Source organism: Aplidium turbinatum, chromosome 2 (assembly GCF_918807975.1).
Source record: "Aplidium turbinatum chromosome 2, kaAplTurb1.1, whole genome shotgun sequence".
In the NCBI taxonomy this organism is placed as follows: domain Eukaryota; kingdom Metazoa; phylum Chordata; class Ascidiacea; order Aplousobranchia; family Polyclinidae; genus Aplidium; species Aplidium turbinatum.
Genome location: NC_137473.1, coordinates 28255954 through 28281280, shown reverse-complemented (window position 1 = coordinate 28281280; position 25327 = coordinate 28255954). Strand labels below are relative to the sequence as shown.

General features: G+C 39.2%; 1 protein-coding gene across 1 annotated transcript in view; it reads right to left on the bottom strand.

Annotated features, from left to right (window-relative positions):
• Nucleotides 1–1023: 1023 nt before the first annotated feature.
• The window catches only part of LOC145788475 (cystine/glutamate transporter-like), a 53703-nt gene continuing 29399 nt past the window's right edge, over nucleotides 1024–25327 (bottom strand). The window contains exons 4-7 of the mRNA XM_082600239.1: nucleotides 21622–21769; nucleotides 21225–21412; nucleotides 18620–18826; nucleotides 1024–1273 (exon numbers count right to left, since the gene is read on the bottom strand). Coding sequence (XP_082456365.1) covers nucleotides 1028–1273; nucleotides 18620–18826; nucleotides 21225–21412; nucleotides 21622–21769 — 789 coding nt within the window. The 3' untranslated portion in view covers nucleotides 1024–1027. The remainder of the gene's footprint in view (nucleotides 1274–18619; nucleotides 18827–21224; nucleotides 21413–21621; nucleotides 21770–25327) is intronic.

The window sequence follows — 25327 nt, the reverse complement described above, 5'->3', positions numbered from 1 at the left end:
GTCGGCTATAGTGTTATTATTTCACTATAGCTTTTACAACATATACAACCCGATTCACACTGGACCCGATTCACACTGGACCCGATTCACACTGGAGCGAACGGAATGAAACTTTTAAAAATACTTTTGTGCTTGTGAAAAAATGACCACATGTTGATTGCTGATACAATCTGAAACTAACTTAATAATCTGTTAATTTAATCACTTATATTATCTCGCGTTTCATTATCATGGCTTCTCAAAGCATGTTTATAATTCCAATCCCCATTTTTTTAAATTGTGACTGTATCATATAATACTTTAATAATAAAGTATAAAATAAACATTGCATAAAGAGTTGGAAACAAACTTTGTTCATACGAAGCGAAATATTTTACTTTAAAACATAGTTCGAAACGAAACTAAGCCCAATGTCTTTTACATCGAAATATGGTTAATTTGCATAATAATCTAACCTAAAGACATAGTTTGGTAAAGTTGCAGAAAAACTTTAGTTTACACATAAGCGAATAAAATTTACCGCGTATCTATGATATTATTTCTGCTTATAGTAAAAATATCGTATTACATTTTAAAATGCACGAAGACTACTAAATAATATCAGAAAAAACTCTCTAAACTTACGTATGATTAAGCTACTCATCCTCAAAGTACAGTAGCATAATAGGAAGATTGAGGTAAAATAAAAAATGTACAGTATATGATTAGGTTTATTTCGATTTCGTTTACTAGAAAAACAATAGGGACTATATAGGCTCTTCAGCATTTTTTTTGCAAATTTAAGCGTAATACGAAAAGATTGTGTAGCATTTTTGCTTCTCTCTCTCGTTTTGAGTGCATGACAATGTAAAAATGGCTACAGTGTAAAAACATGATTTGATATGCTAAAACAGACCTCATGTTAAAACTCAGCGAACCAAATTTGCACTAGAAACAATCTTTTTGTTCATGCACCAGAAAGCTGGTTTCAAATTGTTGACCTGTGTGATGTTTTCTCAAATCATAAGACTGTTTCATGTTGACAAATTTATTTTGCATCCAATACACAATCCCAATCTGTTGTTGCAACTTGAAAAAGCTTTTGGAAAAACAGCGTTGCTTGGTTTGTTCTAGGAAGTTTATGCCCGCGATGAACAAACACATAAAATACAACTAAACCCAAGGCAAAGAAGATAAAAGCATATAAATACATGGGAGTGGGATTTCTAATTATGGGGGAAACAATAAAACATAGTGAAAACAAGAGAACAGCAATTGGAACAAACACCGGTACCTGAAAAACAAAATTAATTAGAAATAACGTCACAACAGTTTGTAGTGGAGGCTAAGCTGTACGGGCTTTGACGTAATTACAAAAAGCTTTACCTAAGTCACCAGAGCCAGAACTCAAAATCTGTAGTTCTTAACCTTGCAACACTGCCGGAGCGGTGTAAATATAAAATCCTTTTACGAACCGGTAACCAGAGTATCAAAGACATGATTATTTTGGTGGAAGTGCATGAGGAAATTATAAAACAAACTTACGCATAACTATGCTAAAATATTTGTTGTAGCCTACTCGAATCTGTTTAGTGCAGTGGTTCCCAACCTTTTTGTTGTCACGGACCCCTTTAGACAAATTATTAATTCTGCGGCCCCCTACCTAAATTTTGGTTATAGGTGAATTGTTCGTAAACAGTTGTTCGTGAAGCAATTGTTCGTAAACAATTGTTCGTAAAATCAATTCTTCGTAAAGCAATTCTTCGTAAAGCAATTCTTTGCATACATCAATTCTTCGTATAGGTGAATTGTTCGTAAACAGGTGATAGGTGAATTGTTCGTGAGCAATTTTGCGCAACAGCAAGGTTTGTCTTGCAATTTCCGATAAAGGTGCGTAAAGCAAATTTTCCTGAATAACCAAGTTACGACGACACAAAGAAATAAGCACAATGAAAAAGCGCATTTTTTGTTATTTATTGGAATACAACAATTGTCTGCGTTTAGCAATTCTTTGCTTACACTACCAATACTACTTTGAGTAACTTCGTACAAATTGTCCACGAGCCAAGTTTAGTATGAAGTATTGTGTGCAATTCCACGCAAGTAATCACAAATTTCATCATCTTGAAAGTCTTGACGCCAAGTTCGGACGACTCTAGTTAGTCTTTCTGCACTGTCCTTGTACTTCTTCTTAGGAGGGGGTCCTGCCTGGCCACTGAAATACTGTTCAATGCGAACCTCATTTAGGTTTTGCTCTCGCTTGATTGCAGATATGAACTTCCAAATATCTGGATGATTTGCAGATACCTGGAACATGAACCCTCTGTGCCATCCTTCAATGCTATTATTAGTTTTGGGAAGGCCACTGAGGACGACATCATAGCAGTTCCACATTTGAATTGCAAACATTGGAGGACGGCGCCCTTGACGACGATCTGGGCGCCCAAGTGTCTTCAAAGTAGTCAATTACTGCCTGAGCAACATCTGGTAATACATTCCCATCAATGAGAATGTCAAAGGCCCGGCTGACTTCATCAATAGGCACAAAGGCCAGAGACGACAACATGCGCAGCCTCAGAGCAAACTCTGCACTTGTCTCGTACTGCTCCTTCAGGCCACTTGATTGCATCTTTCTCCAAATGCACTGGCACAAATGGAAGAAACAGCCACGGTGAGTTGAAAATGGGCACTCTCTGCTTACTGCATTAACCATGGCCATCTCAAAGTCAGTCATGATTGTCTCTGAAACAGCAACAGCAGGTAACAACTCCTTGATCTTTTGCAGCAGATGAATGTATGTCCCTCTCCTTTTGTCCCCCAGCAAGGCATACACCAGAGGCACTGAAGTGTTTTCCTTCAGTCCGTGTATTGTGTAAAGCTGTTCAAACAGTGAAGGCACTGTCTTGAAGGTGCCGTCAGCATACCAGTGCTTTGAACGGACAAGGAGCTGCAGATTTCTTTCAGTGGCAAAGAGGACCATACGGTTATCTCCAGGCCCAGAATCATAGGCCAAGAATGTTACACCAGCAAACGTTTGCTTGCACTCTACTGGAAGCACAATGTCACGGAGAGAATGTGGGATTGCCGGGCCTGCATTTTCCTTCAATCGCACTTGGGTGACAGCCCTTTTCATGCTCTGCACACTTGGCAGTTTTGCTGCCGTGGCTTGACTGAGTCCAATAGTTTTTGCTGAGACGAGGTAACTTGGGGCATCACGACTGTCTTTTGCTGCACAACGAATATTTTCCATAACCTTTGCTGCTTCGACATGACCAGCATCTCCAGCATGATTGTGCTCACCTGGCTGCCATAGCAGTGGCTGTCATAGCAGTTGTTACTCGAGCAGGACATTTCTTATTAAAATGCTCACATTTCCAATAAGTAGTTTCTTGCCCTTGTGCGTTAAGTGCACTATAATCTTTGTAATAAAGCTGGCCACTATACAAAAGTTTTGGCTTCCTTTTTCGCTGCTCACAAACTGTAATGCCATTCCGAATCAGGGACTCTACACTCTGTCTGCTTGTCTACACTCTACAGGTACAGCACGTCTTTAAGCACAATTAGCACATCTCTAGCATATAGGCTACCCTAATTGATTGTTCGTAAACAATTGTAACGTTTTTTTTTTTAAAACTGTAGCCTAACTTTTATGAACATTTTGTTTACGAACAATAAGTATTACGGTCAATTGCATGCCCGAAGAATTGCTTTACGAAGAATTGATTTTACGAACAATTGCTTACGAACAATTGTTTTACGAAAAACTGTTTACGTAAAAAACGTCGGACACCTAAATTTTGCCTGAAACTCAATTAACATACTATTGACTATTTTAATAATTATGCTATCAACTACTGTACTGTGTCATATTTCATTGCCGCTACGACTCCTGCGGCAAATATCAGGTTAAACAGTTGCTCAAATAAGAAAATGAATGAATTGTTCAAGAAATGTCAGCAGTAGCCTATTTGAATATTAAGGTGACCCAAAGTGCCATGCCAAAACTTTTCAACGTATGTAAATGTAGTGAGAGGGCTGTTGTTGCCTTTCCTGAACTAAACGACTGAACTCTGGTTGAGTTTTTGACAATGCATGTCATCTTCAACGTCCAGGCGATTTCGATGTTTAGTTTTATTGTAACAAGAGCTGAGAATCCTGCCTCGCAAAGGTAGCTTAAGTGGATATGAATGGTAACAAAACAATAATCGCTTGCTTTGCCAAGAATGGGTAGGTTTGCAGTTGTGAGCACCAAAATTCTTCGACAGTTTTTGAATGAAATTCAATGCGTAATAACTCTTTTGATCTCAAATCAATTAGGTTATCTTTACAGAGATTGTCATCGCTAATGTTGTTCAAGTCAAAATGAAAAGGATTTCGAATCCATGTTTCAACTTCGTTCGGCAGGTGTTCTAAATTAAAATAACGTTGAAATGAGATTTGCATGGTTTTCAAGTGTGCGCAAAAATTTTCTCCCATAGAGATCAAAAGAGTACATTCTCTTTGAGTTTCATCCATCAAGACAACATCTTCTAGCATTGGAAAGTTAGCGTAATTCCCTGCTTCCAATCTGCGTTTCCAAACCGGCAACTTGGCTAAAAACGCTTTCAGTTTTTCAGCTGCATCAATTATTGTCACACCTGGTCCTTGAATGCCACGGTTAGCATTGTTAATATGACCAAAAATATCGGCTAAGTAGGCCATGACGTATAGAAAACTTTTAATCTCAAACAATTTTGGGAGGGGACTTCCTTTTGCTTTTCAAATCGACATGCGTTGTGGTAGATGTAGTTTAAGGTCAATGTAGGCCTACACACTGTAGGCAGCAGCAGAGATTTATTTTAATGCATACCGGTACAGTTTATTCTCGCGGCTTGAGCTTGACACATTTTCATTTAAATATGTCCTCTTTTAGGAGGATTTGTCCTCTTTTTTCATAAAAAATGAATTGTCCTCCGAGGACACATGAAAATGCTCAAATGTCCTCTTTTTTGCATTGCTATCATTTTCAACAAGGTTTTATTTTGATGTAACGTTGGCGAAAGCTAAATAAGGCTAAGCAACCATACCAAAAAAGAAAAGTATGTTTTCTGTGAGTTGTGGCAGAAGTACAGTAAGCTATCCTTGTTTAAGAAAAGTGTTTAGGGTTATTGACTTTGAGGTTGACAATACATTGCTTGCTGTAGATATGATGGATACATTTATTTCTGTGGCAAACGCAGGCAGTGTTTCTCGATGACCATGTCAGATGTATTTCTATAGTTCGACTCTTGTGTTGCCTATTTGGATGAATAGACCCGACCACTAATTTCATTTTCCGAGTTCATATCCTTTGATTGGATGCTTATTGCTTATGCTGTCTTACACCAAAGAATAGCAGATGGAGACAGCAGAAAAATGGTCTATCACAAAGGAGTGTTTTAGCCCCCATTTTGTACAACATTTATACAAACGACCAACCAATCCATCCTGGTACAAGAAGCTTCATATACGCTGACGATTTGTGTATAACAACACAACACAAACACTTCACTTCCACGAAGAGAGTACTTAGCGATGCTCTGGATGGGCTGACAACATACTACACGGACAACCACCTGCGTGCCAACCCCAATAAAACTCAAGTCTGCGCATTCCACCTTAGATCCGGCGATGCATCACGCCAACTAAACATTTCCTGGAATGGAACCAACTTGGCACACTGCATCAATCCAACATACCTCGGTGTCAAACTAGATAGGTCCCTCACATACAAATCCCATATCGAAAAAGTAAGAGCTAAGGTGGCTTCTAGAAATAATATTTTATAGAAACTCGGAAACTCTGATTGGGGTGCCCTCCCTGACACAATACGGTAAACTGCTTTAGCCTTATGCTATTCGGTTGCAGAATATGCTTGCCCAGTGTGGGAAAGCTCAGCACATGCCAAGAAAATTGACCCCATATTGAACCAAAGCTGCCGTCTGATTACAGGTTGTCACAAACCAACATCACGTCGCTGCACATTCTGTCTGGAATTGCTCCCCCCAACATTAGAAGAAGCGTGACCAGCAGAAAGGAAAGATCTTGTCAGGACATAGATTTGAGACATCCACTGTATGGTCAAACTCCAGCACACAGGCGTCTGAAGTCAAGAAAAAGTTTCCTTGCTTCAGTTGTCCCATTAGGTCAAGACGATGTCGCCGCCAATGTGCAGATTCAACTATGGCAGGAGGGACTGGCAGCCGGACCGACAAAGGCCAATATGGAGCTCACACCCATGGAGAGCCTTCCTCCGGAAAACGTGAACCGTGGAAGTATTGGCGATGCCTCAACCGCTTAAGAACTGGTATTGGCAGGTGTAAAACCTTGATGAGACACTGGGGGTATTCAATGGGGAGCACAAGTTGCAAATGCAGACAGTAGCAAACGATGCAACATCTACTCGAATGCCCTGACCTAAAAGCAAGGTGCTCTGCACAAGATTTGGCCGAGTTCAACGATAGAGCAAGAGCCTGCGTGATGCTCTGGGCTCCGGCCGTGTGACACACGATGAAGAAGATCAAAGAATAGGATAACGCTTTTCAGCGGTGTGTGGAAGTATCTGTCAGAGAAAAATGTTGGCATTGATGATTATTCTGGTCAGTTATGCACATTTCGGTGCAAACTTGGGTAGACATTTTTCACCTATATTTTTGAGTTGTTTAGGTGCAGTAGATGTAAAAACCGTCTGGAGCCCGAAAATTTCGGGGGTGGAAAGTGCCCAAACGGCTGCTCCCACTTTTGGGGCTACAAGACAATGAAGCGCATACAAGAAAATGTCAAAATGTTTTAAATTATAGCATGTGGGTAGTCAATTTGGGGTAATTTGGCCCAAAAAATCGTTTAAAAGCACCTATTTTCATCTAAAATCATCACAAAGCCAGTTATTTACATTAAAATAGCAAAAAATTGCAAAAAAAACGTCAAAAAGCACAATATTTTGCAAATAGTTAGTTGGTTACCGTACCGTATATAATATAGTTGTTGTTTGTTTTACTCAATGAAATGATGTTCTTCAGTGTCATGCTACACTGCACATTGTCTCTTACAGGTACAAAAACTAAGGCATTGCAACCCTGATTTTGCACATTGACAGGTGTCACATTTAGCTATCTTGCACTTGCAAGTCTTCGTCAGTCTTTCCAAATGTTGTGCTCTTGCAACTGTTGTCCACTGAATGCTCAGCTCATTCTGCAATTTAACCCAACCTCAATGTTCAAACAGACTGATTTATAGTGTTTCCCCATAATTATCCATCCTGCCTGATACGCGCTGCAATGAACATGTAGAGTCAGGGCATCAAGTGTAAGGTCCCTTAATTCATTCGATGATGATGAGACGAACAGCTCTTACCAAAGTCGATTCAAGTTGGCCTCTTTTTTTGCATATGCAAATGAAACAAAATCAGCAATATCTGATATGCCCTCAGTCAGACATGCTTCTGATGGTAGCCGGCTGAAGCTTTGAAAAACTCTTGTGAGTTGTTCCACTTTAGGATATTGCTTCCACATATGGAACCAGCTGCGTTTAGAAATTAGGTAAAAGGAGCTTGTTGCATCTCCTCCAGCAAATGCATGAAAAAACAATATACCCAAGTCGTGACCAATGATGCTCTTTGCTGATGTCAGCAATAAGTTGGTTCAATCTCGTTTTGTTTGCCGAGTTCGTAAGATATGAGCCAGAAAAGTTTGGCGGTAAGAGATCCTTTTTTTCAAACTTAAGTTCTGGGTTAGTGTCCGACCCACGTTGTTTCCTTGTAATGCTCTTTATGCTTAAGGCGTGGTATTGATCTGCAACCAAGTCAATTCTGTGCTGCTTTTCTCCCATGCTGGCTGTCTCATTTAAGACCATTATTGTAAATTCCTCAAATGTAGAATTCTTTTCCACGGTAGCAGCTTTAGCTCGAATGATGACAGAAAGATCAACCACAAGCTCATCTGCCTTTTCTGGATAAGTGACTGACTTGCTTGTCAAGCAATCAATGATCCTTGATTTTGGGTTGTGATATAGTAAGCCATCTTTGGTTGCCAGGCACTCTGGTAACCCTAAAAATACAGACATTAAGAATTGTACGCATATTACGAAATACTTTCAACTAATTTGCAGGCTAACAATAAAACAAAACTACAGAAAAAGTAGACATAAAGAATATAAAAGGCCTTCTTTCAAACCTGTAAATTCGAAGCAAAAAACATCTATTGCAAGTTCTTTCCTGTTCCAACAGGCATCACGAAGCTTGTTCATCATTGCAGGATTAAACATCACTTTGGGGCATTCCATTTGAATTTTTCCAGCAGTGCTTGGCAACTTCAAAGCGTTCTTTCTGATTGGTGTTTTTATTATCCTGAACATGGACTATGCCAACCCAATAAATCGCGAGGTGTGGAGGGGAAGACTTCGTTCTCGACAGACAGCCTCAGGCCACACCCTCGACATGAGGATTAATTCATGGCCTGTATAATCAAAATTGGTTGATGATGATGATTACATCATCTGTCCCTTCAACAAAACGGGTCTTTTTGAAGTTGTTGTAGGCTACTGTGCCTTTCCCAAGTCAAAGATTTTCTTACAATCAACAGTAACCTCTACTGGAAAAATGGCCGACGAGTTCAGCTTTGTAAACTGTTGTTGCCTGCTGAATGGGTTAATGTGGAGCTTTTTGTATATCTTTTAACAGTCCTGCACAAACTGCTCGATAAATGCCGCTGAACATTCTTTGTGTTGCTTGGTCATAGTATTATTCTTACCATTGACTTTCTCCAGGTAGTGAAGCATCTCTGGAAGAGATATCTCGATCTTGCGTAGAAAGTCTAGATCTTCCTTGTTGACCAGATTGATATATCCTCCTTGGGATGCTTTACTTGTTTGTTGTTTTGCTCGTGGCGCTGGTCAAACGCTACTTTGAAGAATTGCTGTCTCACAAAATTTACAACAACGTGACCAGCCATAAAGTGTTCAAACAAATAGAATGTGTAACACTTCGATTTATCTTAAGTTTTAAACCTTAAGGTCAATCCGACAGTATGTAAAGCAGTCGAGTTGATAATCGTATCAAGACCAGTGCCTTTCAGCAGCTGTCCAACACAGAGTAGAGCAGTATGTTCAATATGCAATCCACCTAGGAAACAAAAGTAATCGTCTTGGTTTGGACATAACCACTGTATCTGTTTCTTCATTGCGTACAGTGGTTGATCTGAACAGTGAACAACCAACAGCGACCTGGCCGGGATTCAGATATGCTGTATAATCTTTGGCAATGCTCATAATGTGCAGTTGCAAATCCCAGCTATGACTCACATGGTCGATTATTGGAAGAATGCTATTGATTGTTGTGATGTTTGCAGTTTGATCTCTTGCTTTAGTTGTATGGTATGCAACCCATGAAGGAGGAGTACCGGTACTGTAATCTTCTTCTTCCCTTTGCATTGTAGTAATTGCTGACAGCATCCTTCACATTCAGCAGTAATCTTCTTCACTGTTTTGTTGTTGGAGTATCAGTTGAATGTTCTCTTTAAATGATTCTTCAAAGTCATGCATAGTGTATTGGGGGCGTTGTGTATGTTTAGGCAGATTTGCAAGTGATACATTGAGGAATGTATCAAGCGAACATGTGTTATTTGACTTCAGTTGGTGTACTTCTTCTGTGGCCATGTCTGCATACTTTCTTCTGACCCGCTGTTCATCTGGATCATTATGCAATTGAAACTGCATGATTGAAACGGATGTTCAATGCAGGTGATGAATTGCAGCAAAACTGGAGCTGTTTTGGTCGATGTTGTCATCAACTACCACAGTAAATACACCATGTCGTAGGGCAGTTGGCAATACTCTTCCACCTGATCTGCAGTAAAGGTATTTTACTGTAACTGAGAGTTCTTCAATGAAGCGAAGAGTGCTATAGTAAGATAAGGTTATCCCATGATGGAACAAGGCTTGCATCAAGTTTTTAGACCTAATAATAGAGTAGGCTACAGCTTGATCGTAAGGTGGCAGTTGATAAAACCAGCCTTGTTCTTTGTGCGTCCACGAGAGAGCTGTGACTGAGTTGCAGGGGTGTGACAGGGACGAGTGAAAGTTTTGGTGTTCTTTACAATCAACCCACAAATAGTTTGATAAGGCAAACAAATTTTGTCATATTCTGGCTGCTTCTGGCAAATTAGTGTAATCAGGATGGTGAAATGATTGAAATGGTGAAACAACGTTGACAACTGTCGTACAATTACACTTGAAGCAAGTCAGAACCACAAAAGTGATAGCTTGTTTATTCTAACACTAATCAGTTTTCATAGCCTATTGGATAATTATAACACTGCCTGGTTTGTACCAATATTAGGTCATATTATATGAGACAAACAAAAGATGTACCATACCGTAACTCAGAAAGATTAAAATTCTTGCAATGGTGTGTCTATTGACTGAATAAAGGGAAGTCAAACTTTTCTATTCTCTGCTGGAAATAGACTAAACAAAAGAGGAATCCAATTTTTGTATTCCCTGTAGGGAATAGTAGGCCTATAGTTGGATTTCTCTCTTTGTGACTGACCAATCTCAATGTTTCCCGAAGACTGACTGACTGCTCAACAATCCTACTCTTAAAACTCAAAAGTTAATCTGTCTGGTGCAAATGCAATTCAAAACTAAATTCTCACCCCTTTCACTGCCCAGGTTACTGTAAACTTGCCTCCCGCTTTCGCATATTGCCACGTAGCCTACACAAAAACGGTCATTTTATCCATACGGTTTTAGTGTTTTGGACAACTGTTGTCCATTATCTGCTTCAATGATTGTTTTGGGTTAAAACTGATGCTTCCAAACGGTTTTTCAGGCCAAATTACCCCCAAACAAGTACTCATATGCCATTTAAAAAAAATAAAACAATTTTTCTACATGCGCTCTAGCCATCACTACCCCCCAAACGGGAGCGGCATTTTGGGGACCTTCCACCCCCGAAATTTTCGGGCTCCAGACGGATTTTGAGTCTGATGTGTCTAAGGAACTTGAAAATGCATATGAAAAATGTCTACCCAAATTTGCACAAAACAGCCCTAAAACGTGCATAACTGACCAGACTAGATGTTAAACTGTTCGATCTATAAGTATTATTCGAATTAATTGAAACTGTCAAGAAAACAGGCTGAATTTGTGTATCTTATATTTGGTTTATTGCGATAATTTAACAGATGTGTATAGTCGGCAGCAATGGCCGAGTGGTTAGCGCGTTGGGCTCGCAGTCGAGAGCCTGCATGTTCGACTCCAGCCACCCGCACTTGCTGTTGTTTCTCTGGGCAAGAAACTTTACGATAATTGCCTCTACCCAGTGATCGGTTTCGAGTAATGGGTAGTACCAAATTTAAGTCATAAATAGAGTAGACAACCGGAAACAGACATTGCCGTCGGCTGCAGCGTGGGTCAGGTGTACGTCGGAAGCCGTACACCGATGCATAGCGGTCAAGTCCGCTTTCTCGCAATGCAGGATAAAGATAAACAAACAAACAGTTTCATGCCTAATATGGCCTCCAGCTTCTTTCAATATTGCACGAACACGGTTTGGCATGGATTCGGTTAGTTTTTTTGCAGTTCTCTACAATTTTTTGGATCCGAAACCACACCTGAATGATGGCCTCCATGAGCTTCCTTATGGTGGTGCAGTCCTTCTTGCGTGATCGTGCCTTGATTATGCTCCACAAATTATCGATAGGATTTAAATCCGGAGAATTGCTAGGTCAATCTAACACGGTAATCTTGTTTTTTTTATTAAAAAATTAGTGTTTTTTAGAAGAATGGCATGGTGCGAGGTCCTGCTAAAACATGCCCCCATCTTCTGGAATTGCCCTTCGCAGGTCTGGGATAACTTTTTTTGTGATCACATCGATATATCGTTCAGAAATCGTCATTCCTTTCACCGGAAACAGTGATTCAACCCCGCTGTGGCTAAAACTTCCCCAGAACACCCTTCCCAGTTTCCACTTAGCAGAAATATTCCTAGTTAGCATAAACATCCCAGTTTCAATTAATTCGAACAATACTGTACCAAAGCTAGTCTTAAACCTGATAGCTAGCTTGCATTAGTTTTTTTTAAATGATGGCAGATTAGAAAATGGACAGAATAGTTCAAATATTGCAGAACTATAGATTTGTTTAATGAATTGTTAAAAATCCAGCATTGTTAAAAATCGAGCATGCAACAGACTATGGCTCAAAATGCAAAACCCATGTTTTCTGTGAAGAAAATCAAATGAACAGCAAAATGTTCATTGACTGAATCTGACAAATAAATATGTTATGTTTTTAATTTGTCACTTTTGCTACGTAGGCGTATAATCATCTAAGAAGATGTAAAAATTGTTTAAACGTAAAAATCCACTGGCATTTTACTTGCTTACTAAACATGTCCTCTTTTTGGGTGATGAAAATATGGTAGGCCTATTTAAAGAGAGAAATGAAAGTGAAAAGTTTGCTTTTCGTTTTTTTTCCAAAATTCATCAAGGTAATCACGGACCCCCAAGGGATCCGCGGATCCCAGGTTGGGAACCACTGAAGTGTGTCCTGGAACCAAGTACATTTTAATGTTGCTTTATAAAATACGTTTTGAAATTGAAAGTTGTGGTTTGTACACAATAGAAATTCCAGAAATAAAAATTGGGGACACCAGAATTTGAAATGACCTAAAAATTCTAAGCAAAATAACAATGTACGTAAATCTCGTGATCCAAAATAAATCTAAATTTTTACTTCAAATGTTTAGTCGCCTTTAGTGTATTTTGTGCTTCAATATTTTGTCTTGTCGCCTAAGACTCACACTTTGTGTTTGTCTATGTGTATCCAATTAAATTTAGATTTTTGTAAAAGATAGAGCCATAAAGTTTGATTTGAAATTGAAATTAATTTTTAAATCAAATTGTTTCATGGCAACATGATTTTAACAGTGCATTTTTGACGAAGACTTGCCTAGTCGTGTATTCAGAAAAATTTCAAATAGACGACGCTGTCCTCACATTATCGCATATCGCCTACACATGACACATTTTACATCATTGTTGTACAAATACTGGAATAGGGTAATAAAATTATTGACTACTTGGATGAACAATATGTTTTATTTCGGAATTTTGTATTATTTTTTTAGCTTTTGAGAAGCACAAAAATTCACACCTTTTACATCTATATGCTACTGCTGAAAACACGATTGAGCGAGCAAAGCAAAAACTTTTGTAAAAATGAAAAAAAAAAAATTTTTGATATTGGGTGAGATACGTGACCAAGTGCCCCATCTTTTTGGATCCTCTATTGTTTGTACGATCAGTTTAAATAACACCACTGCTAGAAATAAAATTGAAATAAGTGTAACCTCACAGGAAAACATTAGAATTGGCAAAAAACAATGTCTACGAAGAAAAAAAGCTGAAACAACAAAGCGAAAAAGTTATCCATCAAGCAAACGTAGAAACTGTAGCCAACTTTTTGGCGGACCGGCACAAAAGTTGCCGCTGGCGGCGGTTAAGAACCACTGCTCTAAATTAGGCTATTAGCTCCGGTTACAGCGACAGAGAGGTAGGCTACGTTCTACAATCTTTACTATGAAAATATTTTGTAAAATTCGTATCAAGGTATGTTATAATATGTTGTTCTACGTTGTGTCAATGTACGCTGTTCCCTGTTTCAATGATGACTTCGTTGCAGTATTTCATTCTCAGGCTGTCTTCTGTTTTGTGTCGCTTGTTGTTATGAGCGACATGCCTTTACTTTTAATACTATTTAGTTGGAGTGGTCGCATAGTTGGTTAAAACCTTACATGGTTGAGGCAGGAAGAGGAGGGATAGTAGGAAAGCATTGAGCCTCTACTCTTGTAACCAAAAATAAAAGCTGAACATCGGACAACTGAAGTAAAAAAACTATAAAGTATCTAAATAACGAACTAAAAGAAGAACTAACAAAATTGACAGAATTGAAAAAACAAGAACTAAAGAAATAACTTAAAGACTAACAAATTTAAATTTCAACCAAGGAAGACTTCACAAGGGGTGGTCAGCACATCCCTGCAACGAAAGGACTTTAATATACTTTAATTGTGTTGTAAACTGGAACTATACTGTAGCCTAATTGTGTAAAATAATTTGTTTAAAATACTGTATTGTTTGTCAAGAGGCTTGCGCCACCGTATCTCGATCAGCGAGCGCTAAGTTCCTAATTAGTGTTGGTTACGCTGTCCATTACGTTACGTGTGTCGCTATTACTGTGTGTAGGCTATTATAGTGTAATTTCTTAAATTTGATAAATGGAAGGTGACGGTGGCCATCCGGTGTCTCGTACGTTTCTCGCTGGCAGTGGGACGGGGGGCGCTGCGTCTGGGGGTGGTACAGCGGACCACCCGGGCGTTGGGCAGGTGTATCCTCAGGGAGTTCATGGTAGCCTTACCCATGCTGATTCCAGTGCAGAAGCTGTGCTCAGGGACGTCAAACATAAAAAAGAGAGCTGCTGCGTGGGGTTATAGAATTAAGGAGAGGTCTCCCCATGGTACAGGATGAAGGGTCGTTAGAGAGGGCCTTGGCTGGTATGGCAGAGTTGGAGGACAGCCTTGGCGAGCTGTTGGAACTAGCAAATAAACTGGATGGCACTGTGATGCAGGAGGCTACAGAACAGGTAAGGTCAGAGATTAAGGAGTTGAGACGGACAATAAAACAGAAGCAAATCTCCAGGGTAGATACAAAATTAGGTACTATAAAAGGAAAATCAACCACCAGTGCCTCGAGTAGTCGCTCGCGCCGTTCAAAAGAAGAAGAGATTAAAATCCTGCTCGAAATGGAGAAGTTGCGGTGGGAAAAACAGATGCGGGTGAACAAAGTCAAAGCTGAGGAAGCTAGAGCCAAAGCCGAAGCAGAGGAAGCCGAAGCCAGAGCCGAAATTGAAATGCAGATTAAGGCAGCCGAACTGAGAGCAAGACAAAGTAAACTTGAGTTGTTTTCACAATGTGGATCGAACCAAGGGTCGGAGCGCGGCCAACGACGGCCTACTGCCAGTAGTCTCGGAGTCACCGAACACATCTCTACAGCGATAGAAAAGGTCCAGAGGTGGGACGCTGGCATTGTCAATCCGCCTGGGAGATCCCAAGACACTCATGGGGCTTCTAGCATAGATGCCCAACCTAAACAGAGCAAAACTTAACAGGAGAATTTAATGGAACCGCCAGATAGAGAAACACCCTCAAGAGAGCTCTTTTCAGGTAACGCCCTCACAAACAAGTATAGAACGTGGATTAAAGATAATTTGACAAAACCGCCTAGAGGGACCCATGGGGCCGCTGAAAGAGAACCTCATTATGATCAACGTGATTTTTATAGAGAGAGGGATGCGAAGCCGTCACAAACATGTACCTTAACTGTAAAGAAAGATCTTGAAAGTAAGAGATGTAATTCGCCACTAGTTAAAGATGATGGCCGAGAGACTAGGTATGTTATGACACTCTCGTCAGGGCTTGATGCAAACAGAAGTGATGAAGATTAACAAAACTGGTTCTATAAATATCATAATTGCCGCACTTTCTATGACAGGGCCGCATTGATCAACTATGACGGCAAAAACCTGCCATTTATCTTTTTTAAAAACCGTATCGAATCACTAAAGGAGAGTTGTCCATTTCAGGGAAATCGGCTGACTTTGCTACAGGCAGCCTGCGTACGTAGCACCGCACAAACCATCTCAAACTTAGCATCGGATACTTCTGGTTGGAGCGAAAAGGAAAGGATTGATATGTCGCTGGATCGCTTATCCCAGCGCTTTGGTGTTAGAGGCGGATTTCTCGCGGAACCGGATATTCGGCGGATACGGCATGGCAATAAATTATCTGGAATGTCATCATCCTCAATAGAGGAATTCAAAGTAGCTGGCTAGTTACTGTTTAGTGCCTTTGGTTTTTTTACTACTTTGTGTTTCATGCAAATGATGTAGATATTAATCGTGTAAGTATTCGCCAGCGATCACAGTGATTTGCGTCATTATAAGTAGGCTATCTAGTTAGTTACTGTGTAGTGTGTTTGATTTGGCTACTGTGTGTCTCATGATGCTAACGTATATATTAATTAATCGTGTAAGTATTCGCTAGGTCTTTGTGGCCAAGGTGTTGCAGTGCCTCGCACTGTTATAAAAGGATAGTCACCATTTGTTATGTAGCTTTGATGTATAATGTATATACTTTCTGTGTATTGCATGTCGGGCATCGACCCTTCTACTTCAACTTTTTTTTTAATTATGTGCCATAATTAGGGGCCGCAATGTTCCGGCGGGTCAATTGCCCTCTACATTATAATTGTGATTAATTTGTAAACGTTGAATTTGCGTTGTTCCTGTGTTCTACGTGACGTGGCTTGCCTAACTACCAAGACATGACACAGCTGATTGTCGCTTGCCGCGTGCCGGGAGGCGAAACTTTTTTCCCCGAGCTTTCTGTTTTATTGATTCTAGTCACTCTAAAAGTAAGATTTTCCCCAAAGTGTTTTGAGAGATTGTTTGATTCAGATTGCGAAATAGCTATTTGCCAATGAAATTCTGCAATGATAATAAAATATAAGCTTTCCCTTACCTTACTTTTTTTGAAACGCTTTTGTGTACCCCAAAAATTAATTTAAAGAAAACAAAGTTTGACATCGACGGGCGTCGAACCCACGTTCTCACGAACACTAGGCAGAGGATGAAACCACTAAACCAACCGTGTCAACGAGAAAATGTTGCATTCACACGGTTTTAACACAAACTTTTACCAAAATATGCAAATGAGACAGAAATCTCGTGGGAAAAAAATTTTCGCTGCCGGGAGCCGTTGTTTCTACATACCATTTGCTTTTGTGTTGGAATTCAGTATTGGTAAAGCAAGCTAGAGGAATGTGTGCAGTGGCGTACGCAGGGGGGGGGGGCATTGGGCCATGCCCCCCCCCCTTAAAAATGTTTTAGTAGTTAACGACGTAGATTAAGGCATTTAATATGTTTTGCATTGCTCTGTCAAAGCAATTACTGTAACAATGTTGTGTTATAGACTAAGCCAATACGAAATACATGGCCCAATCCACCTACCCCACCCCAGGTATGCCAATGTAGCATAGCGTTCTGTAAGTTCAGTTCAGTTCAGTTTATTTTTTGTTTTGTTGGCGAAAAAGAAAGACACAAAAAGCAAAAACACAATAAACACAAATAATTCGCGCAACAAGGATGGCAGCGAAAGACCAAAAGGTCACCAAAGTCAGCTGCCACCCAAACATTTAAACAAAAGACCCAAAATTAAGAACATTAACACATACGGTATATAATAAATAGCACAATACCAGCACTTTAATTTGTAAAAATTAACAATGGAATTAACAATACATTAACAATGGAATAACACAGGACAACATAAAAAAAATATTGTGAAGAGAAATAAGCGGATGATACGTTTCAGGAGTGATCATTGTACAAATTCTTTAATAAACATTTATATTTAAATTTAAAAACATTGTAAGACTTTTCTTTTATTTCTTTTGGTACTTGATTCCATAGTTTCACTCCATTAAAACATAGCATCTTCTTACCAGAGTTTGACATTGTAGAAGGCAAATATAAATCATTTTTTTGGTTCTGACGGGTTTTATGATGGTGAATTTCATTTACAAAAATAAAGCAGCCAGCAAAGGCCCGGGGCAGCATTTTGTGCACATATTTGTACATAAATTTTGCAGTTTCTAATTTAATAATATCGTCAATTCTGAGCACATTAAATTGGTGATAAAGAACAGTTGTATTTGTTGACCTCGGCAAAAATAAGCCTACTATAGTGATTAGTGAGAGAGAAATGGATAAAGTCTAAACTAAAACCACACTGGGATATCATGAAGACGTCTGGGATATCAATGTCCAGTGGCATAGCCAAAGGGGGGGGGGTTGGGCCTTGGGGGTTACAACCCCACTTTGGCACGCGTGTGACGTCACGATATTGAGAATGATGCTTTCAGTTTCTTTATGCTTGGGAATGATGGTTTTAGTCTAAAAAAAACTTGCCTAATTTTAAACAAAACTGCATTAAAAGAGCGAGTTTGCCAATACCAAACATTCAAATATCTCAGCCAGGAATTAACAACAAGAAAACATAGAGACTTAGCTTTATTTCCGAAAAATACCGGAGAAAACATGATCTTATCCTTTTGCTATGCCACCTGACAGCACCATTTTACAGGAATATTCATACCCACATTTTTGTTGAAAATGCTCTCAGAATGCACCAAATTCAAAGTAATTTTTCAAAATTTTCTGGGGGAGGCCCCCCAGACCCCCCGCTGCTGGGTGTCATCTTAAGCGAAAACGCCGTCGGGCTTCGCCGCCGGTTGTCAAAACCCCCCCTTTCAAAATTCCTGGCTACGCTACTCTCAATGGCCCTCCCCTTGAGAAAATCCTGCGTACGCCACCGAATGTGTGAATCGGATTTAAGTTAAATCGTTAAGAATTATAAATGTATACAAAAATTCAGCTTTTATCCCAACTCAATAAATCAAGTCATACGCAATAAATAAAAATTCAAGAAACGATTGCAAACATGGTTGAGGCAGGAAGAGGAGGGATAGTAGGAAAGCATTGAGCCCCTACTCTTGTAACCACCTACCTTGAATGATCTTGGCAGGTTGGGATGCTGTCGTCGCAAAAGCAAAACTGACAGAGCGTTTAATCCAAAAAACGTCCAGTTTATGAAACCCATCGCTTCGATGACGCTGTCAAAGCTGCCAATGCAAATCAATACAATCGCTGGGCAGCAGTTGAGAAATATTGCTGTCGCTGGACTGTAGTGCTTTACATTTGCCATGGCAAAGAGCTAAAAAACAGCAATGTAGCCCTTGAAGGAAAAAGGTGTTGTTCATAAGAAATAAGCAAAATTAAGAGTCAACTACTTTTTTATATATACAATTTTGCGGTACCCGGTCATTTGGTCGACAGGACGTTTGGTCGACAGACATTTGGTCGACAGGACGTTTGGTCGACAGGACGTTAGGTCGACAGAACGATTTATTTTAGGGTTAGGGTTAGTTAACTAACCATAACCCTAATCTAACCCTGACTCTAACCCTAACCCTAACCCTAAAATAAATCGTTCTTTCGACCTAACGTCCTGTCGACCAAACGTCCTGTCGACCAAACGTCCTGTCGACCAAATGTCTGTCGACCAAACGACCGTGCACCCAATTTTGCACAGCACAAAATCGGAGGAAGATGTTACAACGATATTTGTGTTGCTGTATATGATAGAAAATTTAGCATGTTGTTTTTCTTTACTGTAAGTCAAGTAGTCAGTGCCTTGGAAATTTTTGGTCCGAGCATTTCTTTATTTCTAGTGCTGAAACAAGGTTTATTAATAACTTATACTAATTTACCAACAATTACGATTCGCTCGAATTGTGTAGCACAGTGGTTCCCAACTCGTCTTTAAGGCGACCCATTTAAAAAAAAATTCAGTTCGGTAAAATCTTGCGACCCAAGCAAATTGTCATAATATTTTAAAAGCCACACAAGATTGTGTTGCAAACAAACAGCACTACAAAAGCAGTAACTTTTTCCGAAAAAATTATGTTTATCAAATCACTAATGAGATAGGCTTGTCACTAATGAGATAGGCTAATGAGACTGGCTTGCTGTCAGTGAGTTTTTGAAATCGAGGCGTTATTTTTCTTAGGCATGGCCGCATGTCGGCTTTAACTTCCAGCCGGTTTCGCTGTTCAGTTTTCAATACACACATGGCGCTAAATCCAATCTTAGAAAGCTAAGTTGTTGCAAATGAAATCTGTTTTTGAATCCCTAATTGTGAAACTGTGGGATACACTTTGTACATGAAAGCCTAAAAGTGGATGTTTGCAGAATCCTTGGGGTATTTGTCTTTGAAGGACGCAAAAGAAATACGGTTTGCTACTTCTGTCGTTATGTCCATAAACTGTTCTGCAACATGGATGGAAAGTTGAGGCAGATCTTTTCCAACAAAAGGATCAATTTATCCTATCATTTTGGTCATTAAGTGTTAGAGATTCTCCATAGTAATGCGCAAACTTTTTGGCAAACTGTTCCAGGTGTCTAATTATCGTTTGCTTAATATCAACTTCATTGCCACAGATATATTGCGTTAGCTGAGGAAATATATCGTACTCATCTCTGCTAACATAACTTTTCCAGAATATGAGTTTTTTGTGGTAAGCAGAAACTTTTGCGGCACGATCAATCACCTAATCACACAGTTCTGTTGCCTCAGAAAGATAGCAATCTCCTCTCGCAAATTACAAACTCGATTCAGGACACGACCTCGTGACAACTATCGCACTTCTGTGTGCAACAGGAATGCTTGATAATAATCAGAATCCACAAAGACGAAAACAAATGCCGACTTGGTGGTCTTGCTTTGATGAAGTTTACACACTTCACATCATTCAACACTTCGTGCAGCTCTTGAGACAGCTTTTTTACAGCAAAGGCCTTTCTGTGGAGAAAGCAATAAGTCCATACAGCACTTGGGGCTTTGTCTTTGATGCGTTTTACCACACCAGACGATGCGTGGTCCAACGTGTGGAAAACTTTGTCATAGTTTGTCCGACATAGGCTAGCGTTCGTGACATATAGTGCACGTTACGATATATATCCTGTAACTTTGTCAAGTTAATTTATGTTTGAGACTGAAATTTTTGTTGGGTTTACATTTAATAATAATAATAACAAGAATAGTCGGCTGCAGTGCATAGCCGAGTGGTGAGAGCCCTAGAACTGCAATCGAAAGGGCGCCGCTTCGACACCGCTCAAGAGCATAGCTTACAGCTGTGTCTTTGGCAGGACACTTAAAGGCATGTCTGAAAGTGGACACGAAGATTGGCTTCCTTGCCTTCCCGTCCACTTAATCTAAAGCTTCAACCACCGGGTGTAAGCCTGGATACGACAAACAAAACAAAACAATAATAAAAGCGAAAATTGTTAAAACTTCTTGCACTACGATCATGCCACAAAGCTTTCCGATGTCTCGACAAGAAACGCTTCATGACTTGTGTTTATATTTTCCAGTTTTGTGATCAATCTCATCACGTTTTAAATTTTTTTATTGTTATTTTTTTCTCGCTAGATACAATATGCCTGAAAAACAAGCGACCCAAAAAAATTATCAGGCGGCCCAACTTTGGGTCGCTACCCATGAGTTGGGAACCACTGGTGTAGCACATCTTATATTTATAAATACTACACACCTGTGGAAGTAGACCTCTTCTAGCACTAGCAAAAAGCGCCCTTGCCATCAGTAATACCGTGGTATGATACGAACCAATGATGCAAAGACAAACCAATAACGGTAAACACCAATGAAAGTTCCCAAAGAGCTTGCTAGCAAAACTAGCAGCCACTGCTTTGGAGGATATCATTTCTTGTGGAGTTAGCACTACGTAAAGTAACAAAAACTAGTGTTATTTTGCAAAAACAATTCAATAACAAACCTATCAATTATACATTAATTATCATGTTCAGTTATAAATTAGAATAAAAAAGCAATTTATTGAAAGAATATATTTTCAACTATAATCCTGTCGAGAAGCAAGAGTTTGTGGATGATCTGAAACTAAGATATTGAAAACGAAACTTTTTTCTGACCTGAAAAATAACCAATGTTTATTCCAACATAGCCTGCCGTTACAATCGCCATCGCTGTTATGGTTGCAAGAGGTACATTAACAGCGGGATTTTCCATTTCCTCACAAACATATGATAATGTACTCCATCCCATATACGAATAAATTACCTGCAAGTAAGCGATGTAGTATTTGGTTATGCATATCTAGGTGATGTAATAGAAGCGTTTGTTCTAGATTTCACCATGGTTGCCATATTGGCATTTTTAATGCCAAATTTCAGAAATCTGGCTTTTTTTTAAAGCGTTTGGCATGAACTTTTGTGTTTGGCATGTTGGCATTTTTTTGGCATTTTTTTAAAAGTGTTCAAAACTTTTATAATATGTGCAATTTTTTAATGTTTTTAGAATTTTTTAGGATTCTGCCCTCTAGAATTTTTTTTATGTTTTGGCCTGGCAACTCTGTTAACCTTTCCTAAATTTAGGTATGCAGCTTTCCATGAATTTATGTTTATTGTAAGCCAGTTGAGCTAAGTTACAATGCGTAAGTAGAAATAATCATATGACAGCGGTCGACAGTACAATACTGGCAAGGAAAAAGAGTTTCTTTGGCAGAAGAAGGGTGGTCAAAATGGAGAAGCCTACTGTAATTTACAGTATGTAAGACATCTATTGCTACACGTCACAGCAGCAGGCCTGCCGTGATTTGACTGAACCTAATATCCGCCATTTTCAAGTTTTCGGGATAAACGACTTTTTGTTTTTATAGCTGTAAAATTACCAAGGTAAAACACTCGAAGTTGACTTTTGTAAGGCTGGAACGGACAACCAAACAAATTTTTTAAGAATAAAATTTTTGAGCCAGGTTTTTGTTTGTTTAGTAAAACATGGCGTATATTTGGTTTTGCCAGATAACTAATTATAAAAAATGTATTAGGTTTGTATGATAAAACCTAATATATACTCTCGATGTTGACTTTAACCGCCTTATTGGCTTATTTAATGTTATACTTTTGTATGATAAAGCCTAATATAAATTAAATGTTGGCTTTGACCACACTATGTTGGCTTTGGCACTAGAAAAATTGCCCTTCGGATAATTGCTCGCCGGAAAATTGCCCGCCAAAAAATTGCCTGTGTAGGAATATTGCCCGCCAAAAAAATGCCCGTGTGAGAACATTGCCGTCGAGAAAATTGCCACCCGGAAAATTGCCCGTCTTTGAGTAAGAAATAGAAGAAATAGCTGCGAAAAAAGTTCAGAGCCTGTGAGTCTGTATGGAACCATTGTTCCTCTCATAGTTTAAATTTAGCACCCAGCTGTGATAAAAGGCGTGATAAATAGGGTGGGTCGTTTTTGACTTTTTTTCGAAATTAAAAAACGGCTAGTCATAAAAAGTGGCACATGCATAAAAAAATTACGTGTGCAAAATTTCATCAGTTTGGGGGTGCATCTTCTGCCCCCTCAGGGATGTCAATCTTTCGATTTTTTGAAAAAAAGCGGGAAATTTCACTTGCCGTTTTAACATATTTTTTTTATAATCTTTCTTCTGGCTAGTTATAAATTGTAAGTGGTATGTACCCAGAAATTTCCTACATAAAGACATGTTCGAAGCTTAAGGTTTATTGCCCCCGCATCGACGACAAAAATGCTGAATTTTCACCAATTTGAGATTCAATTTTGTCATTGCTCAATAAATAAACTTGTCGCAGAAGGGCGAAATGGTGTTAACACAGTAGCCTACCGTCAAGCTCATTTATGTCAAGCTCATTTATGTTCTGTCCACTAACTTTGCAGGATGATACGAATTGACAAACAATAAGACGTACTACAAACGAGCTAAGTTTACAAAATCTGTACGACGATGTAGCCTACTACTACGTACGAAGATGTAATGAGATATTACCAAATTGTGATAATACAGTTACGAGAAAAAATGAGCCAACATTTCAGGACATCACTCAAACTGTTGCTAAAAAGCTGCAGTACTTGTGGAAATTTGCATCGATCTCGCACCTGTCACAAAAACGTAGGCTATACGTTGTCTAATAAAGAGTTACAAAGACAAAATGAATAACCTTTTGAAGTCAAAGTCTAGAGGTGGGCCGAAATATCAGCAAAATTTGGAGCAAATGAAAGAATCTTCAAAGCAAAAATTATTTGATATCAGTTGTTGTAAGTGTTCCAATTTTCAGTAATGTACTTGCCCGCAGGAAAATCGTGTCCCTGTTACGGAACAACAGCTCCTTCTTGATCAAAGAACAACCCGCATAATGGTGATTGATTAACTTTATAAATCGGCCATAAAATCTAATTTGGTATATCAGATAGGTCTGCAGTAGGCCTACTTCTTGCTTCATCACTTCTAGAGATGAGGGAGTTGTAACGGATAGCGAATCTCAATCTATTACAGATAAAAGCAAAGTGAGAAGAGCGAGAAAAAAAACTGAGGTTTACAACTCCAATGGAATGTGCCTAAATTTGCAAAGCATATATTTTGATGGCCGAAAAGATCAAACCATCAAACAAGATAAAATTTCTGGGCGACTTCGAAAACATTTCGCAGTTGAAGAGCACAATATCTTACTTGAGGAGCCAAGTTCTCATTTCATTGATCATTTTACTGCAGCCAACGGATCTAGTGTGTCAATAGCTAACGGAATTCTTGAATATCTTGGATCCAATAAAATTAGCTACGATAATGTAATGGCAATTGGATGCGATGGAACTGCAGTAAACACAGATCAAAAAGGCGGCGTGATAAAGCTCATGGAAAATCATTTCCAAACGCCACTTTAATGGCTAATATGCCTACTCCACGGTAATGAATTGCCTCTTAGGCACCTTATAAAAGAACTGGATGGCAATACTAGCGGACCTGATAGCTTCACTGAGCCCATTGGAAAGCCCCTGTCACACAACTAGATGAGGTAGCCTAACATATAAAGCAGTTCCGGCACCAAAGATTGAAATAGATGAAACTGATCTCAGCACTGGCCAAAAATATCTTCTACACATGCACAGAGCAGTGAAAAGTGCAGAAATATCAGTTCACTTCGCATCTAGGAGTCCAGGAATGATGAACCACTCAAGATGGTTGACCACAGCCAATAGAATTCTACGTTTATTTGTTGCATCTAACGAATCGTCAGCTGTATTGGTGGAACTTGTGGACTATATTATGAATGTTTACATTCCAGTATGGTTGGTTTGCTAATAAAAAGAAAAGCAATTTCACTAATGGCCCAAAACATTTCTTTAAAATTCTATACTCTGCTCAGCAGCTATCGAATAAACCTCTCAATACCGTCAACAAAGTACTACAGATGAGTGGGTTTTATGCCCGTCCTGAAAACATTTTGATTCCAATAATATGTGATACTGAAGAGTATGTAAGGGAACTAGGATGGAGATAAAATTTTTCAATTCAAGAATATTATCATCTCACAGCACTCGTCAGCAAAAATTCACCCTGCCAATATTGCAGTTCAGTTCCGAACGTTACTTTCAGATGATAGACTGGCAAAATATTTCAGTTACCGAACCCCCAGTAATGCGTGGTGTTGACATCAGTGTGATAGAAGAGCACATCAAAACAAAGATGCCTCCACAACAGTTGTTTCCTATGTTTGCCTGCCACACACAAGCCTTTGAGAGAGCCTTTAAACTCGTGACAGATGCCTCATCACATGAGGTGGACAGCATTGAAAGAGATGGGTACATTAAATCAA